This window comes from Onychostoma macrolepis, chromosome 12 (genome assembly GCF_012432095.1).
Source record: "Onychostoma macrolepis isolate SWU-2019 chromosome 12, ASM1243209v1, whole genome shotgun sequence".
In the NCBI taxonomy this organism is placed as follows: domain Eukaryota; kingdom Metazoa; phylum Chordata; class Actinopteri; order Cypriniformes; family Cyprinidae; genus Onychostoma; species Onychostoma macrolepis.
Window position 1 is genome coordinate 28,881,940 of NC_081166.1, and position 26,846 is coordinate 28,908,785.

General features: G+C 34.5%; 1 protein-coding gene across 1 annotated transcript in view; it reads left to right on the forward strand.

Annotated features, from left to right (window-relative positions):
* The first annotated feature begins 223 nt into the window (after positions 1 to 223).
* The window catches only part of LOC131550580 (ras-related protein Rab-26), a 106,890-nt gene continuing 80,267 nt past the window's right edge, over positions 224 to 26,846 (forward strand). The window contains exons 1-2 of the mRNA XM_058792755.1: positions 224 to 799; positions 3,994 to 4,104. Coding sequence (XP_058648738.1) covers positions 629 to 799; positions 3,994 to 4,104 — 282 coding nt within the window. The 5' untranslated portion in view covers positions 224 to 628. The remainder of the gene's footprint in view (positions 800 to 3,993; positions 4,105 to 26,846) is intronic.

Sequence of the window (26,846 nt, forward strand, 5' to 3'; positions counted from 1 at the left end):
TCAAAATTGTGAGAATAAAGTCGCAAACTTTTTATTCCGTAGCAGATTGGCCTTCCATACCAAATTGACTGCATTCAAGGTTTTAATTTTTCTTTAACTTCGAGTTCATTCATCGTCAAGTCATCTTAACCAAAACTAACCCCTATGTGCTTTCAAAATAAGACTGCGCCTTTAAGAGGGCTTTGTATTCCAACAAGTGGAGAGTGAGGATGCGCTCGGTGTGCGCGTGGCCATCACTTTCACTGATTGTTGACAACGCACCCTGCGCGCGTGCACTACTACGCTGCTCAGAGGAGTGAGGTGAATTTTCTCTTCACACTGACGGAGCAGCTTCACAGGCAGGGACCAGAGACGCTTTTTCTTTTCTGAAAAAAAAACAAACAAAACAACAACAACAAATTGTCAAACCAGTTGCGTAAAACGGAGCGGCATCGCGAAGAACAGAAGCAGGTGCGCTGCTTGCACTCTTTATTTGACGGAACCCTGAAGTCATGCGCGCGCTTATTGATGAAAAGTTAATTCACGCGTATTAAGACACAGACAGCGGGAGAAGTGAAGTGCACAGAGCGCGCGTTTCGCTGCTCATTAATTACTCGTCGTACGTTCGCACCGGGAATAAACAATCATAATGTCGAGGAAAAAAGCGGTCAAAGGGAAGGGGAGTTCAAATACACCGAGCTCATCTCCGAGCAGCGATAAAGAGAAGGGTAAGAAAGTCCCGACCCAGTGCAACGGAGTGGTGCATCCCAGCAGACCCTCTCTCAGCAACAGCGGAGAATTCTACGACATCGCCTTCAAGGTACATGACAAGCCGCTTTGAACAACGCGAACCCAATGCAGTATGGCAAGCCGCCTATACATTTATTCCTTTTTTTGGTTACTAGTGTGTGTATAATTTCAGTGACCATTTGAAAGATTCTAATTATTCCAACTAGTAAATTAGTCATTGATTACATACTAGTACTTATTTATTCCCTTTAGTCACTATCTCTATAGAATCAAAAATAACTGTTCCATTGTAATTGATAATGGTTTTATGTAATAGTGTTTAAAAAAAAAAAAAGTAGAAGTACTAGTAGTGACTAATTTTTATACTTACTATTGTGTAATTTCAGTGACTAATAGTATATTTGAATTTCACTATCCATTGAGAAGATGCTACTTATTCTCTTTATACTAGTCACGATCTAAATAGTAGCAGGCAACTATTCCATTGTAACTGGTAATAGTATGTGTATTTTAAAATAATTATTACTAAGCAATTTAAACATTTGACGATCACTAAACATCAAAAGATGCTAATTATTCAAATTCTAACTAGCATCTATTTAGTTTCTCTCTAGTTCTCATTCATTACATTCTAGTACTTATTCCCTTTTCCACCTTGACTGGTAATAGGCTTGGTATGTTTTATGTTTACTAGTAATTTTAGTGACTACTTGTATATTTGAATTTCACTAACCATTCAGTCTGACATTCCAATTCTAACTATTATCTACTTAATATGTTACTAGTTCTCATTCATTACATGCCAGTACTTCCTTTCTACTAGTCAGTATCTCAATTTTAAGTTTTTTATTTTATTTTATGTTTACTACTAAGTAATTGTAGTGAATATTAGTATTTGAATTTCACTAACCATTCAGAAGATGCTAATTATTCCAATTCTTACTAGTCTTCTAGTCAATTACATACTCATTACATACTAGTTACAATTACATATAATTACATACTCATTACATACTATTAATGTAATGCTAGTCACTATTTCAAAAGTATCGAGTAATTATATTTCATTGTTAATGGTAATAGTATTTTTTTTATATTTGCAAGTAATTTCAGTGACTCTTAGTATATTTGAATTTGACAAACCAATCAGTCTGATATTCCCATTCTAACTAGTATTTATTCAGTTTGTCACTATTTTTAATCCATTGCATACTTGTACTTATTACTTGTAACTATTCCATTGTTACTGGTAACTGATATTCTTTGGTCATCTGAGGTTGGTCAGCTATTTGTTTCAGACTCGCAAGTATTTAATTTGCTGAATAGGCACAAGTTACTTTTGGATTATTTAATTTAAAAAAAAACAAGCATTATAACATTAAAATTAGATAATAATACGTTTTAATAGATAGGCCTTCTGTTATGTTTTAAAGGGGGGGGGGGGGATGTTAAAATGGCTTGCCATACATGTGAATATGTGAATGTAAATATTTGCCAATTGCCTTATATAATTTAGATTTCATAGCTCTAATGATTGTGTGCAGCTTCACTAGTTTGAAGCTTTTATTTACGCTGCAGCAGTATTTAAAAACAATGCAATACTATCCAGCCATCCCATGTGGGTGAGAATTACGCGCTCTGTTTGACTGAAGTTTAGCGCGGCCTCTAATTGAACAGCTGTGTCAATACAGATAAGCCAGAGCACAGCAACTGGGTTATCCAGCCTGACGCACGTACGCTCACTTACTAGCATCCAACACTGACATATTCTGTTTTCTCCAGCCACTTTCTGCATAATAAGGTGTTTTGAGCTTTGCATGTTTAAGCTGAAATGTTTAGGTGACTCTGATGTGGAAGACGGTTTGAATCCTTCCTTGATGAATCATATGCATAGCTTTTTCATCAAATGCAGTCAGGAATGGTCAGCAGTCATTCAACAGTGGACAGTGTGAGCACCTCCCGCTTTCCCAAACTAATCCTGCAGCTCCATACATTTAAACCAATGTTTCCTAACCCGGTTTTATACCCCATGACTCCATCAGGGAGACTCAAGTACCCCAAACCAGAAATGCGCTCCTTTTTGCTCATATTCTGCTGCATTTCATTTCATTCATTACATTAGGAGGAAATCTCTTCAACCACCACCAGCGGTTATAAATGTTCCTAAAAATAATTCTCATTTAAACCAAAAACAAGCACTGATGTCAGAAAAATGATCAAGTAGCTGCTTCCTTTATTGAGACACCTGAGCTTGTTTGTGCATCACAAAGTTTTAACAGGTCTGAGGGGATTCGAAAAGCCTAACTCTGAATTTATTTAGAAATTAAATTTGAGTTGAAATAGTTTTATATACAGCAAAATCCATTTACTTCATGTCAGTGTAATTTTAGTATCATTGATATGCTATCAGAGTTTTATTACAGACGTCCCATTCTGGTGTTTGCGTCAGATTCAATTTACAGAAGTGTTTTTATCTGCACGGAAAGCATATTAAATGCAAGAATAGTGTCTGCTTTAATGTTTCAAATAACTTTTGTGAAAACAACATGTCAAAATTCTGACCTGAAGTTATTCAAATATATAAAAATTTAATTTTGTGACTAAATTTTACGTTATCTAACAATTCTTGTTCTAAATATGCCTGACATTTTCGGTATACAAACTATTGTTACACTGAATAGCATTTGTCCTGTAAATCATGGTACGAATGTATCATACACTGTAAAAAGTGATAAGTTGACTTAACTTAAAAAAATTAAGTACATAATTTAAAAAAAAAAGAAAAAAAAGTTAAGTGAACTTGACAATTCAATTAACTTATTTTTTAATTATCATTTACTTAAAAATTTTAAGGCAACGGGTTTCCTTACAGTGTACTAATTATTTTTTGCTCCGAAAAAATATTAAAGCTTCATGTAAACGTGTGTGTTTACATGCAGCTTATATAGTTTTTATAGTTGTTTTAATACATCAAGTTAAACTAAATGAAAATGAGATTTTGGGAAAATCACTGGTTTGGTGTCCTAAGTGTTTTGTTCTAATCTCATCTCTCCACAAGCATATTCCTGCCTTTAATCTTTACGGTCTTGAAAGAGTCTTTCTAAGCGCTGCAGGGAATGAGACATAGTTTGATTGACGCACTGATGGAAAGATGAAAGGTTGTTTGTCTCTTAATAGAATGAATAAGAGGCAGGGAAGACAAGAGGAGAGATGCTGGGATAGATTGTGTGTTCTGCTCCATCTTTCATATGTCTTTCTCTCCAGGTAATGCTGGTTGGTGACTCTGGGGTGGGGAAAACCTGTCTGCTGGTTCGCTTTAAAGATGGAGCGTTTCTGGCTGGCAGCTTCATCTCAACAGTCGGTATAGACTTCAGGGTGAGTAGACAAATATACATGCACTAATGCATATAGACTAATAAACACTCAAAATTTGTAAGTTGAAAAGTTATATCGTTATATTTATTTTTACTGTATTTTTAATCAAATAAGTGCAGGCTTGGTTAGCATGAGAGACTTTAACATAAAAAAATTATATTAAAACATAAAAAAAACATAAACGTTTCTAATTATACTTGTATTATTACAAATATTCTAGTAGTGTAAATGCATGCATTTTTTAATCAGCCTTAGAGTAGTTGTTTATTATTTCAATGCAAACCTCCTTTGCATTGTAGCCAAACCATGCATGAATGCATATAAATGCATACATTTATGTAAGCTTTAGAATTCATAGTCATTTATTATTCCAATGCAATGCAAAATATACATGGATTAATGCATATAAATGTATGCAGTTTTCTAACTCATAGTTTATTTTATTTTTTTTTTTCAATGCAATCCTCTGTTGTATTATGTCCAGTAGGACTCATTTAAGTAAAAATCAATCAGATCATAAAATGAAATGAAGGCAGACAGTTCTGTCTTTATTTTCTTTGGCCTTATGAGCACTAAAGGCTTGTTCTTAGCTACTATGAAGCAGCAAAACCATAAGATGTTACATCTGGCAATAAAATAGCCCATTTCTTCGTCTCTTTTCTTTTATATCAATAAGAAGAAACCATCATTACCTATCAAAGCTCTTCGGGGCTTTTATTTTCAGAACAATTTTTAAGAGCACTACAGACAGACAACATGAACTGATGAACGATTTGGCATCGTGAGACAGCTGTGCATCATTTCAGCTCTTCCATTACTTCAGTACAGCCAAAGGCAATGAAAGCTTTTCACAAACCCAGTACTTTATCATTGAACTAATCTAGAGGACAGGACACAGTGTCTTTGTGTTCAGACTGCTTTGGTCAATGTAGAAGGATGGAGTGGCTGGAGTTTACAGATCTTTTCATATTTCATAAGCTTTTAAATTTTTACGCAGACATCAATAGCTATATGCTAGATTGAGCTGTTGTTGTTTCAATCATATTCCCACTCTCTATCTTCAAATACTTTAATTCTTATAGTGCATTCAAAATCGGTGTGCTATATTTGCATTTCACAGAATTATTTTGTAAAACGGGCATAAAATATTTTTCAATTTAAACCACATTGTATCTGACAAGCAACTTCTGACAAGAGTAAACGTGGGAAAAAAGGTCAGTTTTTCAAATGACACATGAACCACATATATCATATGATATATCATCATATGAAATTTATACAAACATTTCATCTGAGAATTTCCTTTGAATTTATAACTGAAACTAACATATTTATTTCTAACAAAACCAGATCAAAATAACATAAATACTACTCATAAATTCATTTTGTTTGCATAAACTTTCACTTTCAGATTAAAAGAGTCATCAGTTTTTCATGCTGCAATGGTTTATTAATAGACGTACTATGCATATACATGTTTATCAACAAAATTCAGTCCCAAAAATGTGTGAAATATGGGGAAAAGGCACAATATAGTTTACAAAGGTTTTTGAGACTAATATAACTTCATAGATCATTTAGCAAAAGTATTTTTGACACCCAACACTACTTCATAGATACCCGGGTCAAAATGACCCGAACATGAATCCTAAATGTGTGAAATAAATGTGTGCTTTGAATGTCTTAAGGCATTTGCAAAGTTTTCTTCCCTTACTAAAAACTATGTATTTTTGTAAATTTTTTTTAGAAATTTTACATGCCTCTCTTCCAGGTCAAAACAGACCTGAATGCATAAGGAGGGTTAATGTCTTTACTCTGATTTCACTGGTAGACAGGTTTCCCAAACACTCCTGTCTACATCTATAGTCCCAAAACTCCAGTTTGCCATTGTTTGAAGCAGTAATTGGCTTGTCGGATTTGCAGAAGCAGCGTTTGTGAGGCTGTGCTCTGTAAACAGTGATACAGAGGAGAGACTTTGTGCTGTAATTGAGCCGTTTCATCTGTAATCCCCGTTATCCTCTCACACTGACTGCCGGATGCAATGCTTTAGACCTGCGATCTGTTTCATTGTCTTTGAATCGAGCTAAAAGTTACTGACAGAATTCAAACTTGTCCAACTGAAATTACTATAAAATATGCAGTCAGATGGTCATTACTACCAAATAAACACCCAGGACATTGAGTTGGAGTGGAGAAATGGGCTTAATTTGTGTTAACTGTACATTATTTTGCATATTACATGACTTTGTCAAATAAATGGACATGAAGTATTAATAAAACATGCGCTGCTGTCATGTGCAGTCTGATTTGACTGTGCATTGCACTGACAAAGCATGCAGGATGGTAATATTACAACTGAATGTGGAATGAAAAGAAGCTGTTCATGTGTCATTTGTGCTCTTTCTGTCCTTGGAGTTAATTGTAAATTGATTTTAATATAAGTAATGCATACTTGTCTTCCCAGTGTATAATAGTCTGTCGGACTAATAAGTGATTATAATAAAGTCAGTTCATCTTTGTTATTGATCAACTATATCCTTGGCACGCTGTTGATTATCACCAAAATAAATTTTGACAGTCAGTTTGTGAGCATAAAGGAAAGGGAGGAACAGAACTGTAAATGTAAAAGAGAATGAAACTGTCACCCCAGCTGGCAAAATATGCTCTTATTAAGTAATGAAATATTTTTATGTTTAATAAGCTTTTTTGGGAGTTATGTCAATGATAGGGAATTTTTTATTCATGGTCAGAATGTCACTTTTGAATTTTTGAAGTTTTTGTTAATATTTTGAATGTTTTCTATATTTTCAGTTTTCATTTTAATTTTAGTTAAAGCTCTAGTAATTTTGTTGTGTGTTTTTTTTTCAAGTGTTTATAGTTTTTATTCATTTTTATTTCAGTTATGGTTTTAGTTATTTTAGTACATCAGAAGAAACTAAATGAAAATGAGAAATGTTTCCTTAATCAAATAGCTGAAATATTTTTTTAATTCATTTCAGTTAACATTCATTTTATTTCAAGTATTTTTTCTTTCTTTCTTTTTTTTTTTTTTAGTTTTAGTTAATTGTGCTAATCCCATTCTGAACCATTGAAATACTGTATTAAGTATAAAAATAAAAAAGCTAGATGAACATCCAATTAAAATTTTTCAGAAAAACATTCCCTGATGTTTTTGTGCTAACATTTTGTGAATGTTATAAAAGACCAGATAACATTGAATGAATGTTACTAGAAAAATGTTTGTTCATAACTTTGAGAGAAACTCACCAGAGCATTGCTCGAAAAATCTAATATAACTGCTTGTTTGCGCAAGATTATATGCAATCTTATATCCAATTTAATGTAAATGGCTACAGAGGTTGCGTTTTAAGGCATCATAGACTTACTTTTGGACCTATTCTAATCTAATAAGCCAATTTAGTAGAAAAATAAATCTAAGATGATGAAATTGCTGATTCTAAATATAATTCATACTGTGTGTGTGTGTCACGTATATTCATGCTTATTACAGTATTGCATCACCTGTATTGGCATCAGTTGTGAGTCAAGTCTCCCGGGCGCTTCGTTTTTGTGTGCCGTTCAGATTTGCTGCGTCCAGATTGGTCACTAATGATGTTGACCGTTAGCGTTTGTGCAGCTCAATAGGTTTTGCAGCAGAGCTACAATATGCAGCTTTTCTTTTGAAATTCCTCATCCGTCCTGAATGACTGATAGTCCTGTCCTTTAGTTGATTTAATCTGAACACAGGAGCCCGGTGTGATCTCCAGCTCAATGTATTCATGAAGCTCACTTATAGCAGAGCTGTAGGTGTAGGACACTTTCAGTGCTACATCTGCTGAAATGCCAGAGCGCCTTATTTGCATCTGAATGGTGTTGGAAAAAATGGTTTCGCACCACTCGATTGCATTTGCCAGTATTTGAGAGTCCTGAGTCACGGATTGTGTCTCGTGGCTTACACTCATCAGGGCTGAAATTGTGCTTTCTTATCGGCAGAGAAACCGAGGCTATTTTTTCCTCTGTGTCTGGATGCATAAAACATAAAATATCCAGCCCAATCCAATCCTACTTTGCACCAATCACTCTTGAGACTCCAGATTATGAAATGCACTGATATAGTTCTACATATGCATGCATTAAATGAACTAAAATCCATTGTGCATTGTTGATTGTGTAAGATTTTTTAATGCATTGAAATAAATTTCTTATACTGTCCGAGGATGGATTTATTTGGTCAAAAATGCTTAAAAACTTGTGAAATATGATTTCAGTTTAAAATAACTTTTTTCTATGTGAATATGTGTTAAAATATAATTGATTGCTGTGATGCGCAGCTGAATTTTCAGCATCATTACTCCAGTCTTCAGTGTCACATGATCTTCAGAAATCATTCTAATATGCTGATTTGCTGCTCAAGAAACATTCTGATTATTATCAATGTTGAAAACAGTTGTGCTGCTTCATATTTTTGTGGAAACTGTGATGCATTTTATTTTTCAGGATTCACAGATGAATAGAAAATTCAACAGAACAGCATTTATTTGAAATAGAAATCTTTTGTAACAATATAAATGCCTTTACTGGCACTTTTGAGCAATTTAACGCATCTACAGTTTCAAACTTAGACTGAAACAAGGGTTTTGCATTGTGGTACAGTGTCTCTTGACATAATTGCAATCTAGTTACTGTACATAATTGCAGGTTACAGTCTTAATGTAACAAATCATACTGGTTGAGAACTAGTTGATTTCGCAGTATTGGACAGTGCATTTTAGTGAGTTTTGCATTTGTTACATTGATAGTGCGTTAAAAGCTGTCAGATGTGTTAACTGAAAAACATTTACAGAATTACAAAAACACTTGACAGATACTTTCAACAGATAATATTTCTGTCATTTTGTATCTGCTCATTAATTGCGTTCTCTGCTTTAGAAACATTCCTGCAGTAAAAGATGAAAAGAAATAGAAAGAAGGGAATATGAGAAATACATGTATAGTAGCCAGAAGTAGATTTCCACTATTATTTAAGTTTTGCGAGTCTTTAACTCTCTTTTGAGACTAGTCATTGTCTGACAGACTGCAGAAACGGTCCTTTTATTTCCCCGCTGGAGCTAAGAATGGATGTCCTCGTTGTCCTCGTCATGCCTGTATGAAAACATCGCAGAACGCTTTCAGACTATTGATCCACTGCTGCAGGAAAACACACGCAATCCCGCTTGGACAAACACACAATCACACATTCACAGAGGAACCCGAGCACACAACACTAGCGAAGCACATCAGAAAGAACAAAACACACACACACACTTATAGATAGGAAGAGATGGAGTGACTCCTGCACACAAACAAAGCTTTATACTTCTCATATAGTGATATTTTGTCTGTTTTCACCCACATTAATGACCTTGACTCATCATAATGCAGACTGTATAAAGAGTCTTACTACTTTCTGCCCTGTCTTTATTCTCATCTGACTCAAACCTCTCACAAAACCACTTTCTATATTCAGCTTATGTCTGTATAGCATGTCCTGTCTATTATTCTCAGTAAGTGTTTAACTCCAAAAAGTAATAAAATAATATTTTCATTGTAACCTTTATTGCATGTAATCATTTAAAATTTTCACAATATATATATATATATATTTTTTTAGGGTAACAAGTTTTTATTTTATATATCATTCATTATTAATTAATGAATATTTAATGAATACTTGTCTTAATAAAAGTAATAAACTAGTTATAAAATCGTTACCTGATATTTTAAGAGACTTGAATTATTTTAAAAGCCATTAATGCTTTTTACATTTGCATTTTTGCATTTATGCATTTCTTACATTTACATTTGTGCATTTTACCCAAAGTGACTTCCATTGTAATCATGGTGTACATTTTATCAGTTAAATGAAGTTTTTTTTTTATGTTATCAGGATGGTTGTATTACCCTAAGATTTGTTATGCTCCCCACTGCTTAAACCATGGTTGTTTTGGACATGTGCCATGGCAATACCACAGTATTACTACAAAGTACCATGGTACTTTTGATACTTTTTGTTACTGTTGTGATTACTGGAGAATATGACTGATTCTCTGTTAAAAATGTTTGACTTTGCGAATGAACTGCAGCAGACGAATGATTCTCTAAAAAGTAATTATAGCTTTTATTTATTAATTCACTTTCTGGCCCAAGATTTGTTCAGCTGTGAAGAATCAGTTAAAAATCACAGCTTGAAAATCATGCGGGCTTTGTTTCCTCAGCGTTTCCTCTGTAAGACCTGAGTGATCTCGCTGCTGTGTTCACACTCACTCAACATATAACGACTATGGATTTGTCGCCTTAAACAACTGCTTTCCAATCTCAACACTGTAGATTTGTTTTTAAAATAAATTTGCTAACCATAATGACAAAGCAAAATAAAATGACAAATCGTGTCCCATTTTCATGCTTTAAATCCCCAAACACTTGCTGTTGATTAATGTGACACGATGTTCTCTCATATAATGTTGTTGTTTCACCAGAGGCTCATTGATGTTTAGAGAGGCTCTTATTGTGAATCAGTCTGGATACCAATTATCTACAACTAGCCTCTTCATTGTAGAGCCTCTCTGCATATAAATAAATAAATGCATAAAAAATACAAAAATAATTAAATAAATGCATAAATACATAAATGCATAAAAATACAAAAACAATTAAATAAATGCATAAATACATACATAACAAAATGCATAAATGCACCACTAAATGCATAAAAATATAAATACATACATGAATACATAAATGCATAAATAAAACACCTATAAATACTTGTGTAAGTAAATAAATGCATAAATGCATAATTAAAAGAATGCATAAATAAATCCATGCATAATTTGTGAAGTATGTCGTAAAATCTTTATGAATGGGCTATTATTTTGATACAGTATATTCATTTAATACAATTTAGATGGCACAGTAAATTTAGCAGTTTTGAACTTTTTGCATTACTGTAAAAGCTCAGATCTGCCTGATTGTAACAGGTTTTGCTGACGCGTCTCATTGATTGGCACGTAGTGTTTTGGTTTGTGCCGTGTTGAAGTCGAATGAGTCCCTGCAGTGTTTATTGCAGCAGATTTGCGCTCTGCCCTTGAGTCTAGCAGACATTCAGTAAACATTTCAGCACCATAACCACAAAACTGTTTATTTTAGATATGCTCTTGGCTTTTTAATATGATTTTTGCAATGCCAAGAGACGGATAAATGCTCATTAAGTATTGCTGAAGTGTTGTTTAGACAGTAAATCATTCTGTTATCAGTCCTCCAGCTCCAGAAGCAGTTCAGCATATCAACTAACTGCCTTTGGCCATCGGACAGAATCACCTGGAGAAACAATATGGTGGATCATCTGCTTATTCACATAGAGAATGCATGGCTCTCATTCTTTGCTATTTTCTCCAGGTTTACATATGTTTGTCACAAAATGGAAATGGAAAGAACAAAAATATTTCTTTCTCTTTATTGTTTTTAAGCTCTTGAGTAACTCTTATATCTACAGTAATTGTTTTACTTGTTTCCATGTTTTTTTTTTTTTTTTGGAGTTATCTGAAATACTAGGTAACTTATGAAATTTTACTTATAATTTGATGATTTTTTTTCTCATGCACATGTCTGTAAAGTGTCATCGCACTGTGTTGTAGAACGTGAGTACAATATTTCTATTACAAGTATGATGTGCTTTCATGGTTAAAAACAGCTACAAAGGTATTTTGTTCAGTTGGCTGAGAATCAAACCTATGATCTTGGTGTTCAGGAAAACACATTTCTTGTTTAAATTGCTTTAAAAAATATATAAAAATTGTTATAATATTGTTACAATCAACTGTATATTATATTATAATAAATGTTATAATACACAGTTAAACAAAAACAAAAAACCTTAATCTTAAATAATAAACCTTAATAAAAAGAAGTAATTAATACCAATTAGTCAACAATACACCAAAACATAAAAGAGTATTTATTTATTTATTTGTTGTTATTATCATTTCCAAATTTTTCATAGTTTATCTACATCTTGAAATGTTGTGTTCACGTCCAGGTTTTAATGAATTTTCCTGTGTGTTCTGTATGTAGTTGGCGTGTTTGTGTGTGGCTGTGCCACCTGGCCTTCTCTCTAAAGCAGAATGGATCAGAGCGACACTAACATTTAGTCGGATCAAACACAGGCCTCGGCTTCAGCTGCGTTTGATGCAGTGCATGTGTGGAAATGAGTTCAGACAGCAATACCTATAACTTTTTAACCATACAGTTTTTTTTCAGCAGATATAAATTTCACCGGTTCTCTCTCCAGAAAGTTTGCGTCAGTGAAACTTTGAAGGTTTTCCAGCAGACAGTGAGAGAATGTCCCAATATTGTGTCTGATAGCAGCGCTGTTGATCTTTATTGGAGCTAATGAGGGCTAGTCAGCGGATCTCTCTACGGGACGAGCCCAGATGGCGGGTTCCCATGTGTGTGTGTGTGTGTGTGTGTGTGTGCGCACGTCTTTTCATCAGCACCTGTGTACGCATCTTGTAAAGCTGGTGTTTCTTCTACCATGTAAACTTGAACAGAAATTCAGCTATAGTGAACACCATTAGGAGATTTTATTAGATTTATGAGGCAGTGTGACCCAAAATAAAAAGCTGATTTTTATGTATATGGAAGCTGGTTTCTGCCATGAATAAAATAAAAAAACAATTAAAAAGGTAATTGTGACTTTTTTTTATCTCACAATTCTGACTTTTTCTTTCAGAGTTGTGAGATATAAACTCTTGAAAGAATGATGATTTCTTGCAATTCTGAATTTATATCACAGTTCTGTTATGTTGTTTTTTTTTGTTTGTTTGTTTTATTTCTGCCACAGAATAAAATATTAAAAAAGGTAATTGCAACTTTTTATCTCACAAGTCTTTTTTCTCTCGCAATTGGCAGTTTATATCTCTCAATTCTGACTTTATATCTTGCAATTCCAAATTTTCTTCTCAGAATTGCAAGTTATATCTCACAGTTGTGCATTATGGTCTCATAATTGTGAGTTAACAACTTGTCATTCTGGCTTTATGACTTTTTTCATGCATTTTTAAGTTGATCTCTTGCAATTCTGTTTTATTTATTTTTTTGGCCACAGAATTGTGACTTTTTTTTCTCCCAATTGCCAGTCTATACATTTTTTCTCAGAATAGTTCTGACTTTTATCTTGCAATTCTGGGGCCGTATGTATAAAGCCACTCAGAGTAAAAATTTAGTCCTAAGTGTGTCAAAATTCTAAGAATGACGTGATTTTACTCTTATTCCTGGACTTAAGAATAAGAATGATTCATAAAGGTCATAAAGCGTTAAGACTAGGTCTCAGCTCCTAAATTATTTAAGAGAGCTGGAGAGGTCTCCTAACCTAGTTAGGAGTAACAAGATGGCAGCGAAGAGGAGACAGACGCTGTCCAGCGAAGATATGACATACTGGAGTTATATGATGATATGGAGTTGATTAAACGATACAAACTTAATTGTCAAGATCAAAAAGTCTTTTTTTTTTGTAACCGACAAAGTAAGAAATTTAATAACCTCTTCCACTCAACAAGTCAATGCTCAAACTGCAAAAATGAATGTAATTACATTTTTCTTTGGCTGGAAAATTGGAAAAATCCAGCAAAGCACCGGTGATGACACTGTAAGCAGTGCATATTGTGGCACTAACCCCACCAAACACAACAGTGGCCAAAAGTGATGTGTGGAGAGGTTTTTAAAAAAAAATTTATGACCCCACATTTCACCATTAAAATACAAAGGACAAAAAAAAACACTGACCAGTGTTGCCAACTGCTTTCAATTGAAAGTAGCTAAAACTGGTCACTTAATGTTGCTAGATGACTATATAAAGGTGAGTTCATTGATCTATATTTATATTTATATGGATCAGTGAACTCGCCGTTATGACGTCATGGAGAGTCTCGGAATGTAGATAAGGTTTGTCCAAGAAATTGATTTTGTTGCTAGGCTTTTGAAAGAAAAAAAAAAGTCTCTAAAGGGGTGAGGAAGTCACTCAATCTAGAGACAAATCACTAAATTGGCAACATTGGCACATTGACTACAACATAAGTTATAAATATTTCATTAGTCATCTTGTTTTTGCATGTGTTCATAATTTCTTTATATGACAGCATGGCCAAAAATGATGACCACACAATTTGGCATGTTTCATTGCATTATTATCACAAATAAAACAATTGACTCTAAGCAACTATGCAATATGCTTACAAAACCTTGCACGTTTTTTTTTTATTAAGGTTGAAGATGTGAAATTTCCTAGGACGGACATCACTTTTGGATGTTGAATTTCCAACTGACCGCCAAACCATATTGCAAAAACAAGCCGGTTTTATGAGGATTGTGTGCTTTCCTGGAGTTGTTGGAGCCATTGATGGAACTCATGTACATTGCTCCAACTGTAAACGAGGAGACGTGCCAATAGAAAACAAAGCATCAGTAATAATTTCTGATAATTTTGCACAATGCAAAGCATTTAAAAAAAAAAAAACATTTAAATATTAAAATATTTCAGTGTCTTAATTAAATGATTTTATTGTAGTTACATTAAATGACTGGTGTTGTGCTGCTGTGACTTTACATGATGCAGCCTCACTATTGGCTGATTCAGAGGACGAGGTCAGAGAACGAAGTTTTATACATGTTATACATTTATACATTTTCTTTCAAAATTGAGTTTTTATATCTTGCAATAGTGATTTGTAAAGTCAGCATGTCATAATTCTGACATAAATCTCACAATTCTGAGTTTATTTTCTGAGAACTATGGGGGTAAAAATTATTTAATTTTAAAAATTATAAAAATTAATTAATTATAATTTTATATATATTTCAAAAGGTTTTACTTGTTATAGTACTGCAGTATAGTATTATTATGCTGTGAAAAATGGTTGTTAGTTCAAAAAGTTGTAAAGAAAGACTACAAAACCTTCTTGAATACGTCAAAACTTCATATTTATATATAAATGTTGCTTGCAGTTTCTTTGTAATTATTTGTGAAATTTACTAGAAATTTAATTTTTTCCCCCAGTGAATATTATCTGTTTGTTATATAAAACAGATAAATAAATATATTTTTTTGTTAATGAAGCACAATTCCCTTTGAAAAAGTGTATCGGGAAAAAACAGACAGTTTAACTCAGAAAGAAGGTGGAAAATAGTCATACAAAACTAAATTGTGAGCTTTTTATTCAAGAAACCTTGATTTGCATTATAAGTGGGGAAAATAAAATGTGACAAAAGTGTTTAATGTCCTTATTTAGGAAGATTGGATTTAGTACAGCATTGCAAATGAGAGTATATGGTTCTCTAGCGGTCTTTGTTCAGTGTGAGCGTTGTGTGACTGCTGTCTTTTATCATCTCGCAGGAATTAATGGACTTCATCAGCGAGAGCCTGATGGGTGTTTAATGTGCGCTAAAGAAACTGGCGGCAGAGCTTTGGCTCGAGCGCTTGCGGCGTTTAACCAGTCGAGTGCAGGCCGGATGCGTGTGTCGAAGGTCTGTGCATCTGTTTCTGCATATGTGAGCCTCACTGCTCTCTTTACTGACAAACCTAGACGCTTCCGCTCACATATGCTGTGTAATTTCTGGATCTCTCTTCTGCAGATTGAAATAATCCTATCACGAGTGTCATTCGTCAGACAGACAGTGTGTTCGAAACCGACATCCTGTCAGAGCCAAAGATAAAGCTGCCGTCTCAGTCTTAAACCATGTGTCTTCTGAAGCAGACAGAGACTTACGAGTTGGGTAAAGATATTGTGACGGCGTGTGCAATCTGTTTAGCAGCTCTGATATGACATGGAATTTAGCTGTAAAAGAAATGGAATTCCAAATTTTGTTTTTTGTTTTTTACACAGCTATTTTTACTGCTCGTCTGCCACTGAATTAAAAATAAAAAAATGTGACTCCCAATTATAACTTTTTTTTTTTCTCAGAATTGCATGATATAAACTCACAAAAGTTGCAATTGAAAGAAAATATCAGAATTGTGAGCTGACTTTTTTTTTCTTCTCAGAATTGGACTTTACAATTCACAATTGTGAGTTCATATCTTACAATTCTGAGAAAAAGTTAAAATTGTGAAATATAAACACACAATTCTGAGAAAAAAGACAGAATTGTTAGATATAAACTCGCAATTGTGAGAAAAAATTGCCATATAAACACAATTCTGATTAAAAAAAAAAAAGAAAAAAAAAGTTGTATAGTTAATGCTTTGTTAATAGCGTGAATTGGACCTTAGCATAAAGAGTGACCGAATTGTTAGATATAAACTCTGTTACAAGAAAAAAAACAAATAAAAATTTGTTTTTTGGGATAAAAATTCATAATTATCTTTTAATTTATTTTTATTCTGTGGTGGAAACAACTTTCCATACATGTATTCTGTTCGACTTAATAATAATAATTCATGGTTATCAACAAAACTTTTAAAAGCCTTAAAAGTGTATACCTAAAATATACACCTAATGTTACTCAATGCACACTTGAAACATGTTTTTAAATGGTTATATCTCTTTACAAGTAACTGTAAAAAATCTGAAAAAAAGAAGATGTGGAATAGTTGTACCTTCAGGGCAGTGGTGGAGGTAACGAATTACAACTACTCACGTTACTGTAATTGAGTAGTTTTTTCGGGTACTTGTACTTTTTTGAGTATATTTTTAAAGCTGTACTTTTACTTGTACTTAAGTACAAATTAAGCAAAATAATCTACTTCATTACTTTTAAAATCATAGTTCGTTACTGAGTACGCCCACAATTTGAATTGATATTCAAACCTTTCACGAAACTTCAGTAGCCAATAAAGATATCCGATCGTAAACGGACCAATAAAAGCCCTGATATCTGAACCGAGTCCCGGGAAAAGCCGCCGCTGCAGCAGGTGAAGAGCAGCTGATCGAACAGTGAGGGAGCACATTTATGGTTTATGGACTCAAAGTTTGGAGAAACAAATGGTAGCGTTATCATAAATATCTATATTTTGTTATCGATATTTCCATTACTCATTCTCCACAGTATCTACTGTATATACACCGATACACATCCTCTCAGACAGCGAGTTTGACAGCATCAGCCTGCTGTCAGTTACTGAGTCTGAATATCCGCGCGGGATTGCAGGTATTCCGCATAGTTTTAATCATTTCCACGCAAATGTGGCGAGCGCTTTATTGTAACATGAGAACAGTCATGTAGTCGCAGAAAACTGGATGCGAGCTTTCAAATAGGCCTAATTTATACAAATGAACTGCTTGTCCTCTCACTGTGATATTGTGCGCAGACTGTGTGCTATCGCGATCTCTCCGTGCTTTTAAAGTAGAAATTATTTCTCTTTGCTCCTAGATTAAATTTTGTAGAAAGTTATCAACCATTCAGAATAGATCCACGCCTGACCGATGGAAATGCTACTGGAGATTTTATTGTCTGTACGTGAAATGCACCAGAAAGTCTTCCAACAATCAAAGATGGACCTTTAATTTCTTTACAATGTAAGTTTATGCTAGAAATGTTTTGGAATGGGATATTTGTCTGATTTGTACATATAAATATCCTAGTCTGTCTAACTGCATCACTACATTGTACAGACATTACAGGTCAAAGCCATCTGATGTTCCATTTATCTAGCCTAAATAAATAGGCCTAAAATATATGGCTCTTAAATCACTGCTTATAAAAATGTAATGTTGTCATATTTCGAATACCTCAACTGAATTGAGGTCATTTGTTTTATAATTTTATTACTGACTGTACTTGTCATTTTTTTTGTAAATTCAATTCAGTTTGAAATCAAGCGTCCTTGTGTTGTAAGCTTTTGCAACAAAGTTACCCTATTTTAAAGACACAAATACACAGAATGAGCAAATGTTTAAGATTTACATTTTTGTAACGGTAATTGATCAATATTTATATGTATGTACATGAAGGCCTATATTAAAAGCTGTTCATCATATAAAGCGAATGTGTCTTTTTAGAAGACTTGGATTAAATCAGTTTCAAAGCTTGAAATAATGATTGCCTTGAAAAAATGGATGGACAATTTTTTTTTTTTTAAATATTAAAATATCTATATGGCAGTATACAGTATGTTGTAGTTTTGCCAATGGTATTGAAAATGATTAGTTGTCATGAAACAACTTTTTAATGCACATTACTAGTCTTGTGGTGAACAATTAAACCGTGCAATACACTGGGAAAAAAATTGTCTACAGTCGTAATCTTTAATCAAAAACTGAAAAATTTGCTTCCACTCTGGAATGGCGTTCTCGCTCTGATGACGTCAGTTTGATGGCTTGGGGAGAAACCTCTTGTTAAGTCGTGACGTAAGGACTGCTGTTTCCGGGTCCATGCCTCTACTTATTTCACTTGAGAATACTATCTCAACAACCATTTATGAGCACTATTTAATTAACATTACATATTTAAGCTAAGCATTTAAAAATTTGCTGTGCACACTATAGTCTCCGTGCTCACAGTGTCCCAGACACTAATATTTTAGCTGAATCACTGTCTGGCCATCTGGGATTTCAGTATGGAGATAAAGGTTAGGGTTATCATTTTTCAGTATTACATGACATTGTGTGTGTATATTAGCACAGTTTGGTGTTTTTTGGGGGGTGTCTGGCAGAGCGTTAGGACCCAGAATTGGTGAAGCGTGATTTCAGACGTAACAAGCAGATATTCTTAGCCACTCCTATCCAAACATGAATCTGCTATGAGCAAGAGGTGGAGTATTCAATATCCAATATTTAATTTCAGTCAATAAGATAAAAGTGGATTTTGTTCAAAGTAGCTATTATCCAAATAGATCTTTGATATGAATGAATTTTTTTTTTTCATTGAATATCACCGGCTAAAAAGTAACTAGTAACTAGTACTCTGAGTAGTTTTTGAGACGAGTACTTTGTACTTTTACTTAAGTACTGTTTTGGCACCAATACTTTTACTTGTAATTGAGTATTATTTCAGCAATGTAACAGTACTTGTACTTGAGTACAAATTTTCAGTACTCTTTCCACCACTGCTTCAGGGTGCATTTGCAAAGATTCCTGCCCTTACTAGAAACTATGCAGTTTTTATATCTATTCCAGGTCAAAAAAGATCCGAATGTGTTTCGAGATTTAAAAGTGGTCTGTTTCAAGAGACCCCGACCCGTGTCTGTTATATAAAAGTGTTTCAATGTTTGGATACGTTTCTGTGTTTCTGTGTAACACTGAGAACCATTGACCCGTGATACCAACAAGCTGGAAGCTGAAAGCTGGTCCTGCGAAAATTTCCACTTTATTTTAACTTAGTATAAAAAAAAAAGAAACTTCCCATGATTCTGTGCCACGGCTGTCTCTGAAAAACGGTCAAAGTGTGACCAAGGTGATCCGGTTTTGACAGCCTTGGAAGTTTGTGCTATGTATAGGTCTTTTATGTGTTTCGCCTCGGCATTGAAAGCAGAAACTTCCAGCATGTTGGCATCTTTTGAAAATGCTCCTTGTAGTTTGACCCGGTGTGGGTCGCACCCTCATGTTCTAACAAGCTCATTAAACACAGCAGCCTCTTGATTTCCACAGATAGCACTACACGCTGTTCTTCACTATTCCCTTATGTCCTCCAGCACATGTGTGATCAGCTCTTTCTTCAGTCATTTGAGCTGAAAGATCAGCAGAAGAGATTCAGTGCTGCATAGAGATCAGAGCGCAGAGCTTCAGCCTATTTCCGTACATCATTTAAGCAGCTTTTAGGGCAAAAGAGGGAGGAAAGGAGACGAGAGCGAGTCCCTGGGCACAGCGCACCAGTTCTCGGTGATTGGCTGATCCTGTAATAATCTGATTGTTGATTAATTGGGCTGGGGATTGAGGTAGAACACGCTCTTCTGAAGACAGTGTACTCAGACATTTAAATCAATTACCTATACTGCTTTTGTCACAGCAGTGGCATGAATCACACAAGCACACCTGCATGTTGCCTGCTATCTCTCACAAATATAAGCACGATTTGGAGTTTAATAAGTTTGGAAAAATTATTATTATGTTTTAAAATTATTATTATTAGTAGTAGTAACAGTAAAGATACCAATTTGTTGTTTTTGATTATTATTAATATTATTATTATTTAATTTATTTGTTTATAATTATCAAATCTAGTAAAACTGCTACCTAATTGTTTATTATTATTATTATTATTATTATTATTAAAGTTAATTAAGGTACTGTTTTATAATTGCTTTTTAAATTATTATAATTACTAAAGCTAATAAAACAACTGTTTTATAATTGCTTTTAAATTCTAATTAATATTAAAGCTAGTGAAACTACAGTTTATTGTTTATTATTATTATTATTGTTAATATTATTTATTGTAAAAATGATAAAATAAAAATAATTGTTGTTTTTATTTTTATTAAATTATTAATAATAATAATAATAATACTGTTCTTAAAACTGTTTTATAATTGCTTTTTATAATAATAATAATAATAATAATAATAATAAATTATTATTAAAGCTAGTGAAAATTTTTACTAATTGTTTTGAATATTATTATTTATTTTTTATTATTGTTATTATTATTAAGGTAGTAAAACTACTATTTTATAATAGTTTTTCAATTATTATTATTTTTATTAAAACTAGTGAAACTATTGGTTTGTTTTTAATTATTATTATTATTATTATTAATCATATGTGTTCTTGAAGGGATTTTCTCTCTGTTAAAAGAAAAAAGGGCTGAAAATCCACTTGAGACTGAATGAAACTAGATTTCAGGTCTCTTTGCGTGTCGGCTATGTCTTAATTTGTCCCTAGATAAAGCGTTTTTACGCATATGCAGAGTTTCCATCTGAATACCGTAGTTACTGAGGTTATTTTTATTACACTAAAGCAACAACTGTTATCAAAACAAAAATAAATCAAAAGCTTATCACTTTGGGAGATCCCGCATTCATTATAAAGATTTTGCAGTTGTAATCGTGATGTTTTGGCAGAAACGCATGATATTAGCATTGATTTAGGATTGATTTCACTGGTGCTTTATATTGAATAGTTATACATACTGAATTGTGTTAACACTTTACAGTAAGATGTCATTTGTTAACATTAGTTAATGCATTAATTAGCATGAACTAACTATGAGCAATATATTTTACAGCATTTATTAACCTTTATTTATTAACTGATAACAACTGGCTGAATGTACATTATGCTGCTTATTACATGGCTACTTGCCACATAAGTAAATAATTAGACATGAAATATTAATTATTATTAAGTTGAAGTATGAAGTATATTATACAAGACGAACACTTCAACAATATTACTGCAGGCCAACTATTAATACTGAAGTTTTCTGGTTTCATTGTACAGTAAATATAAAACATGATAAAACATGCTAACAACATGCTATGTTGCTAACGTCAGCAATGTGTTAAATCATGTTAGCAACATATTCAATTGTTCAAACACATTAGGAACATGTTTAAAACGTTAAAACATGGTAGCAATGTGCTAAATAATTAACAGCATGTTAAAACATACTAGCAGCATGATAAGCATGCTAAAACATGTTAACTGTGTACTATGTTAGCAACATGTTAATACATGCTAACAATGTCCTAAATAATGCTAGCAACATGTTAAAACATACTAGCATAGTTACAATATGCTAGCAAAGTCATGTCAGCAATGTGCTAATGTTACATATTAAAATGTGTTAGCAACATGTTAAAACATGCTAGCAGTGTGGAAATCATGTTAAAACATGTTAACATTGTGCTAATTAATGCTAGCAACATGTTAAAAAAACATGCTAAAATGCTAATTCATGTTAGCAATATGTTAAAATATGCTAGCAAGTGTTAGAACATGTTAGCAGCATGTTAAATCATGTTAGCAATTTGCTTAAGCATTTTATCAGTGTGCTAGAACATATTAATAATATTTTATTGACGTCAAGTAAAATCTTCAACCTTTTCAAAGTTGTTTCAAACTTTCAAACAAGGCTTTGTCACGCCAATATCAAAGTTTGTTTACGAACTTTACTCATCTAGATTGCATTAATGTGTTATCGAATTAAAGGGTTAGTTTACCCAAAAATCTTAATTAGCCCATGTTTTACTCACCCTCAAAGCATCCTAGGTGTATTTGACTTTCCTGTTTCAGACGAATCCTATCAGAGTTCTATTAAACATTATCCTGGCTCTTCCAATTGTTAGAATGGGAGTAGGCGGGTGTTTTTGTTCAGCTGTTCAATAGTCGTCAAATAAAGCGCATCCATAATAAAACGTGCTTCACACGCCTCCGGGGGGTGACTAAAGGGTCTCCTGTAGCGAATCCATGTGAACGGCTTGCACATATGACAGTCAGCAGAAGTGAGGAAAAAGTATTTATAACATTTTAAATATGGATATTTTTCTTACAAAAATGCATGGATTCACTACAGGAGGCCTTTATTCACCCCCCGGAGCCGTGTGAGGCCTTCTTGTTATGAATGTGTGTGCTTTATTTGACTACTTTTGGACTGTTGAACAAAAATACCCTACTTCCATTCTAACGCTTGGAAGAACCAGGATAATTTAATTTAATAACCTCCCTGGGCTCTGGTGTTGTGCCAGCATCTTTCAGAATTGCTTCGGTCACCCCTGTACCAAAAAAGATGAATTCGGACTTGGACAATTTAAATAATTACCGCCCATTTCGAATCTCCCTTTTTTAGCCAAAATTCTGGAGCGAATTGTGGCATCTCAATTACATACCCATCTTGCACTTAATAATTTGTTTGAGCCTTTTTAATCTGGATTCGTAAGGTCACTAATGATCTGTTACTTGCTGTGGACTCTGGCTGCCTGTCAATTTTGATCCTTCTTGATCTCAGTGCAGCTTTCGACACGGTTGATCATTCTCTTTTACTTTTGCGGTTGGAATCTGTGTTTGGTATTACAGAGACAGCACTGAATTGGTTTAAGTCTTAAATCTCAGACAGTTTGTCTTCATGGGAGGACACAAGTCTAAAATTGGCTCAGTCAAATTTGGGGTACCACAGGGAGCACTTTTGAGTCCATTACTCTTCTGTATGTATATTTTTCCTCTTGGCCATCTCCTGAGATCTTTTGGTCTTAATTATCACTTATATGCAGATGACACACAAGTGTACATTCACTCTAAACTGGGTAACTATCCTGCTGTTGCTTTTTTGGAGCACTGTATCTCTGAGATAAAAATTTGGATGTCTCAAAATTTTCTTTGCCTTAACAGTGATAAGACGGAGGTTATGCTTATTGGATCAACACATCAACTTCTTAAAGCTGGACCTTTAATACTAACTGTAGATGGTTCAGTCTTGGAATTTCAAACAAAACTAAAGAACCTGGTGGTGATATTTGACGCTCCTTTAACATTCGATCCCCATGTTCAGGACACTGTTAAAACGTAATTTTTTCATCTCAAATATTGCACGAATTCGCCCCATGCTGTCTTTTACGGTGGCCGAAAAACTTATCAATACCTTTGTCTTTTCCCGCATCGATTACTGCAATGCTTTGGAAGAACCAGGATAATTTTTTATTTAATTTAATAACCTCCCTGTGCTCTGGTGTTGTGCCAGCATCTTTCAAAAACCACCCTAAATAAATTACAGTATGTCCAAAACTTAGCTGCTAGAATCCTGACAGGGACCAGAACTAGGGAGCACATCACTCCAATATTGGAATCCCTACACTGGCTCCCTTTTAGGTTTCGTATTGACTTCAAAATTCTTATGCTTACGTATAAGGCCTTGCAAGGTTTGGCACCAAATTTGCCAAAATTTGCCACAGCCATATCACCCTGCAGCCCAAGACCGGTTGCCCATGGAAGCTAAGCAGGGCTGAGCCTGGTGAGTACCTGGATGGGAGACCTCCTGGGAAAACTAGGTAGCTGTTGGTAGAGGTGTTAGTGAGGCCAACAGGGGGTGCTCACCCTGCAGTCTGTGTGGGTCCTAACGCCCCAGTATAGTGACAGGGACACTATACTGTAAAAAAGCACCGTCTTTCGGATGAGACGTTAAACCGAGGTCCTGACTCTCTGTGGTCATTAAAAATCCCATGACACTCATCGTAAAAGAGTAGGGGTGTAACCCCGGTGTCCTGGCCAAATTCCCTCCTCTGGCCCTTGTCAATCATGGCCTCCTAATAATCCCCATCCACTTGATTGGCTCTATCTCTCTCTCCTCTCCACCTGTAGCTGGTGTGTGGTGAGCGCACTGGCGCCGTTGTCCTGTGGCTGCTGTCGCATCATCCAAGTGGATGCTGCACATTGGTGGTGGTTGAGGAGAGACCCCCCACATGATTGTAAAGTGCTTTGGGTGTATAGCAATACACAATAAAGCGCTATATAAATGCTTCATTCATTCATTCATTCAGATTATCTATCAGAACTTCTAACGGTTTACTCGCCTAGACGGAATTTCCGTTCCTCTGATTCTGGCCTTTGACTGTTCCTACAACTCGTTTACGCTCTATGGGTGACCGGGCATTTTCCTCCCTTGCTCCTAGACTCTGGAATTCTCTTCCTTATAATATCAGAAATGCAGAATATTTTAATGTTTAAATCTTTTTTGAAAACTCACTTTTTTAGACTTGCTTATCTGTGAGTTTTTAGGTGCTGAGGGGAAGGGTATTGTTTTTTTTTTTATCAAATCTGCTATTTTTTCCTTCATTGTGCTTTTATTGTTACCCCTTTTTTATATATATATATATTTTTCCCTCTATATATTTTGTACCCTCTTAAGTGTAAAGCGCCTTGAGAATTAACTTTTAAAGGCGCTATATAAAAATATATTTATTATTATTATTATTTAACTGAAAGAAGAAAGTCATATACACCTAGGATGCTTTGAGGGTGAGTAAAACATGGGCTAATTTTCATTTTTGAACAAACCCTTTAACTTTGACAGCCCTAGCAAGAGACATTCACACATGAGTTTCAGTCTGACACGTTTATCCACCTCTGTGATTGATAAGATAAAATCAGTCCTGATTATTGGCCATTTTGAAACAATTTGGTAGTGCAGATAATTGCTTTTATGGGCCGATACATTGGTGCATTCCTAATTTTCCTTTGAATTGTTGAGTGCATCGATTCCTTACAGATTACTACTGCAGAAGTGTGAGAGATTCACGCAGAAGAATCCTACTTCTGTTTCAGTCAAGGACTCTCATTCATCTGTCAGGGTCTCTCGATTTACCTTAACACAGAGAAAGATGACAGATTAGCGAGCCTGCAGCTGCTTTCAAACAGCAAGTTTGAATGTCAAGGTCTGTCTGATAACATCAGCTGCGTCTCTCTAGCGATTCAGACAGATTGGTGATTGGGAGATGGAAATTCAGAGTAAAAGATTTTTATTATTTCCCTCAAAAAAGTCATCAGCATATCATAACATAAAATATATTAATATTTTTTTGTTCCTAAGTTTTAAAAAAATTTTTTTTTATCTCAAAGCAGGTTTATTTTATTTTACCAAAAAAAAAAAAAAAAGTCATAAGCATATTATAAAATATATTATTTATGTATTTTAGTTTTTCATTAAACAATTACAATTTGCTGAAAATCGATTACATTTCTGATTTATGGCGAGTGATGGGTCTCGGAACCACTGTTCACATTTATTTGTGCATTGCTGTATATCGTACAACCCGCTAAATAGTTATCCGGAGATAAAGTCTTTGTTGTTTTTATGGTATGGTTTCCGTTTGATCTGATGCTAGTACTGCACTCCAGCGTTTTCTGTTGTCTAGTGATGGTTTCCAGTAGGATTTCAGTGAGCTTTTTGACCTAAAAAAAAAGTTTTAAATAAGAACATGTATTTTGCATCATTTCATTTCCACTGTATGGGTTAAACAAATCAGAAACATACCTGTGTCTGCTGACGGCTATGATTTCTCTCGCTTGAAGCCCTGCATCAGACAGTTTTTGGATTGCAGTGGCCCTGATGCTGTGGTTCATGTAGGTCAATCGCGTCCCAGCTTCTTTGCACATTCTCGGGAGCATTTGTGACAGTTGATTAATGCCCAAAGGAACAGTACTATACCATCTTGTCGTTAGCATCTCCTCTTAGAGTGCAGATAGAGTGCTTTTGCGTCAGGTGGGAGTTTGCTGAGATATTTCTCTGGCGAAGAAACTGGGAACATGGGGTTACCGGGCTTTTCAAACATAGCACCCCTCCGATTTTCCCTGTCGACCTCCAGTGGGTTTTTGTGGTTTTTCGTTTCCTCATTAAATGTCAACTTAAAATATTTCGTACCATTTTCATCTCTCTTTAGTTCAAACGAGTCTGGCATAAGTTGTCGATTGCCCTCATTCCCTCTTCTTGCAAAGCGTAACTGAATGTCATACCACACCTTGTTTAATAAACCTTTCGGGTTGCAAGGGTCAAGTGCAGCAGATCGTTTCAGTATTTGCTGGTCTTCAGATGAAATGGGAGGGTAGTGTGATGTTCTGTCTGTACCGGATTGTCGGATCTGTTTGACAACTCCTTTAAAAACGTTGTTGGCGGACGTAAACTCAGGGTCTTGCATTAAATTCCATGCATGGCTAAGAGGAGGTTCATTGATGTGGCGATTCAGCGCCGATCGAAGACTCAAGTAACTGCTGATACTATTCAGTTCACCTTTACTGGTCCTAATGGAGCCATAGAAATCGCGCAAAACTGAGCTCAATTGTGAT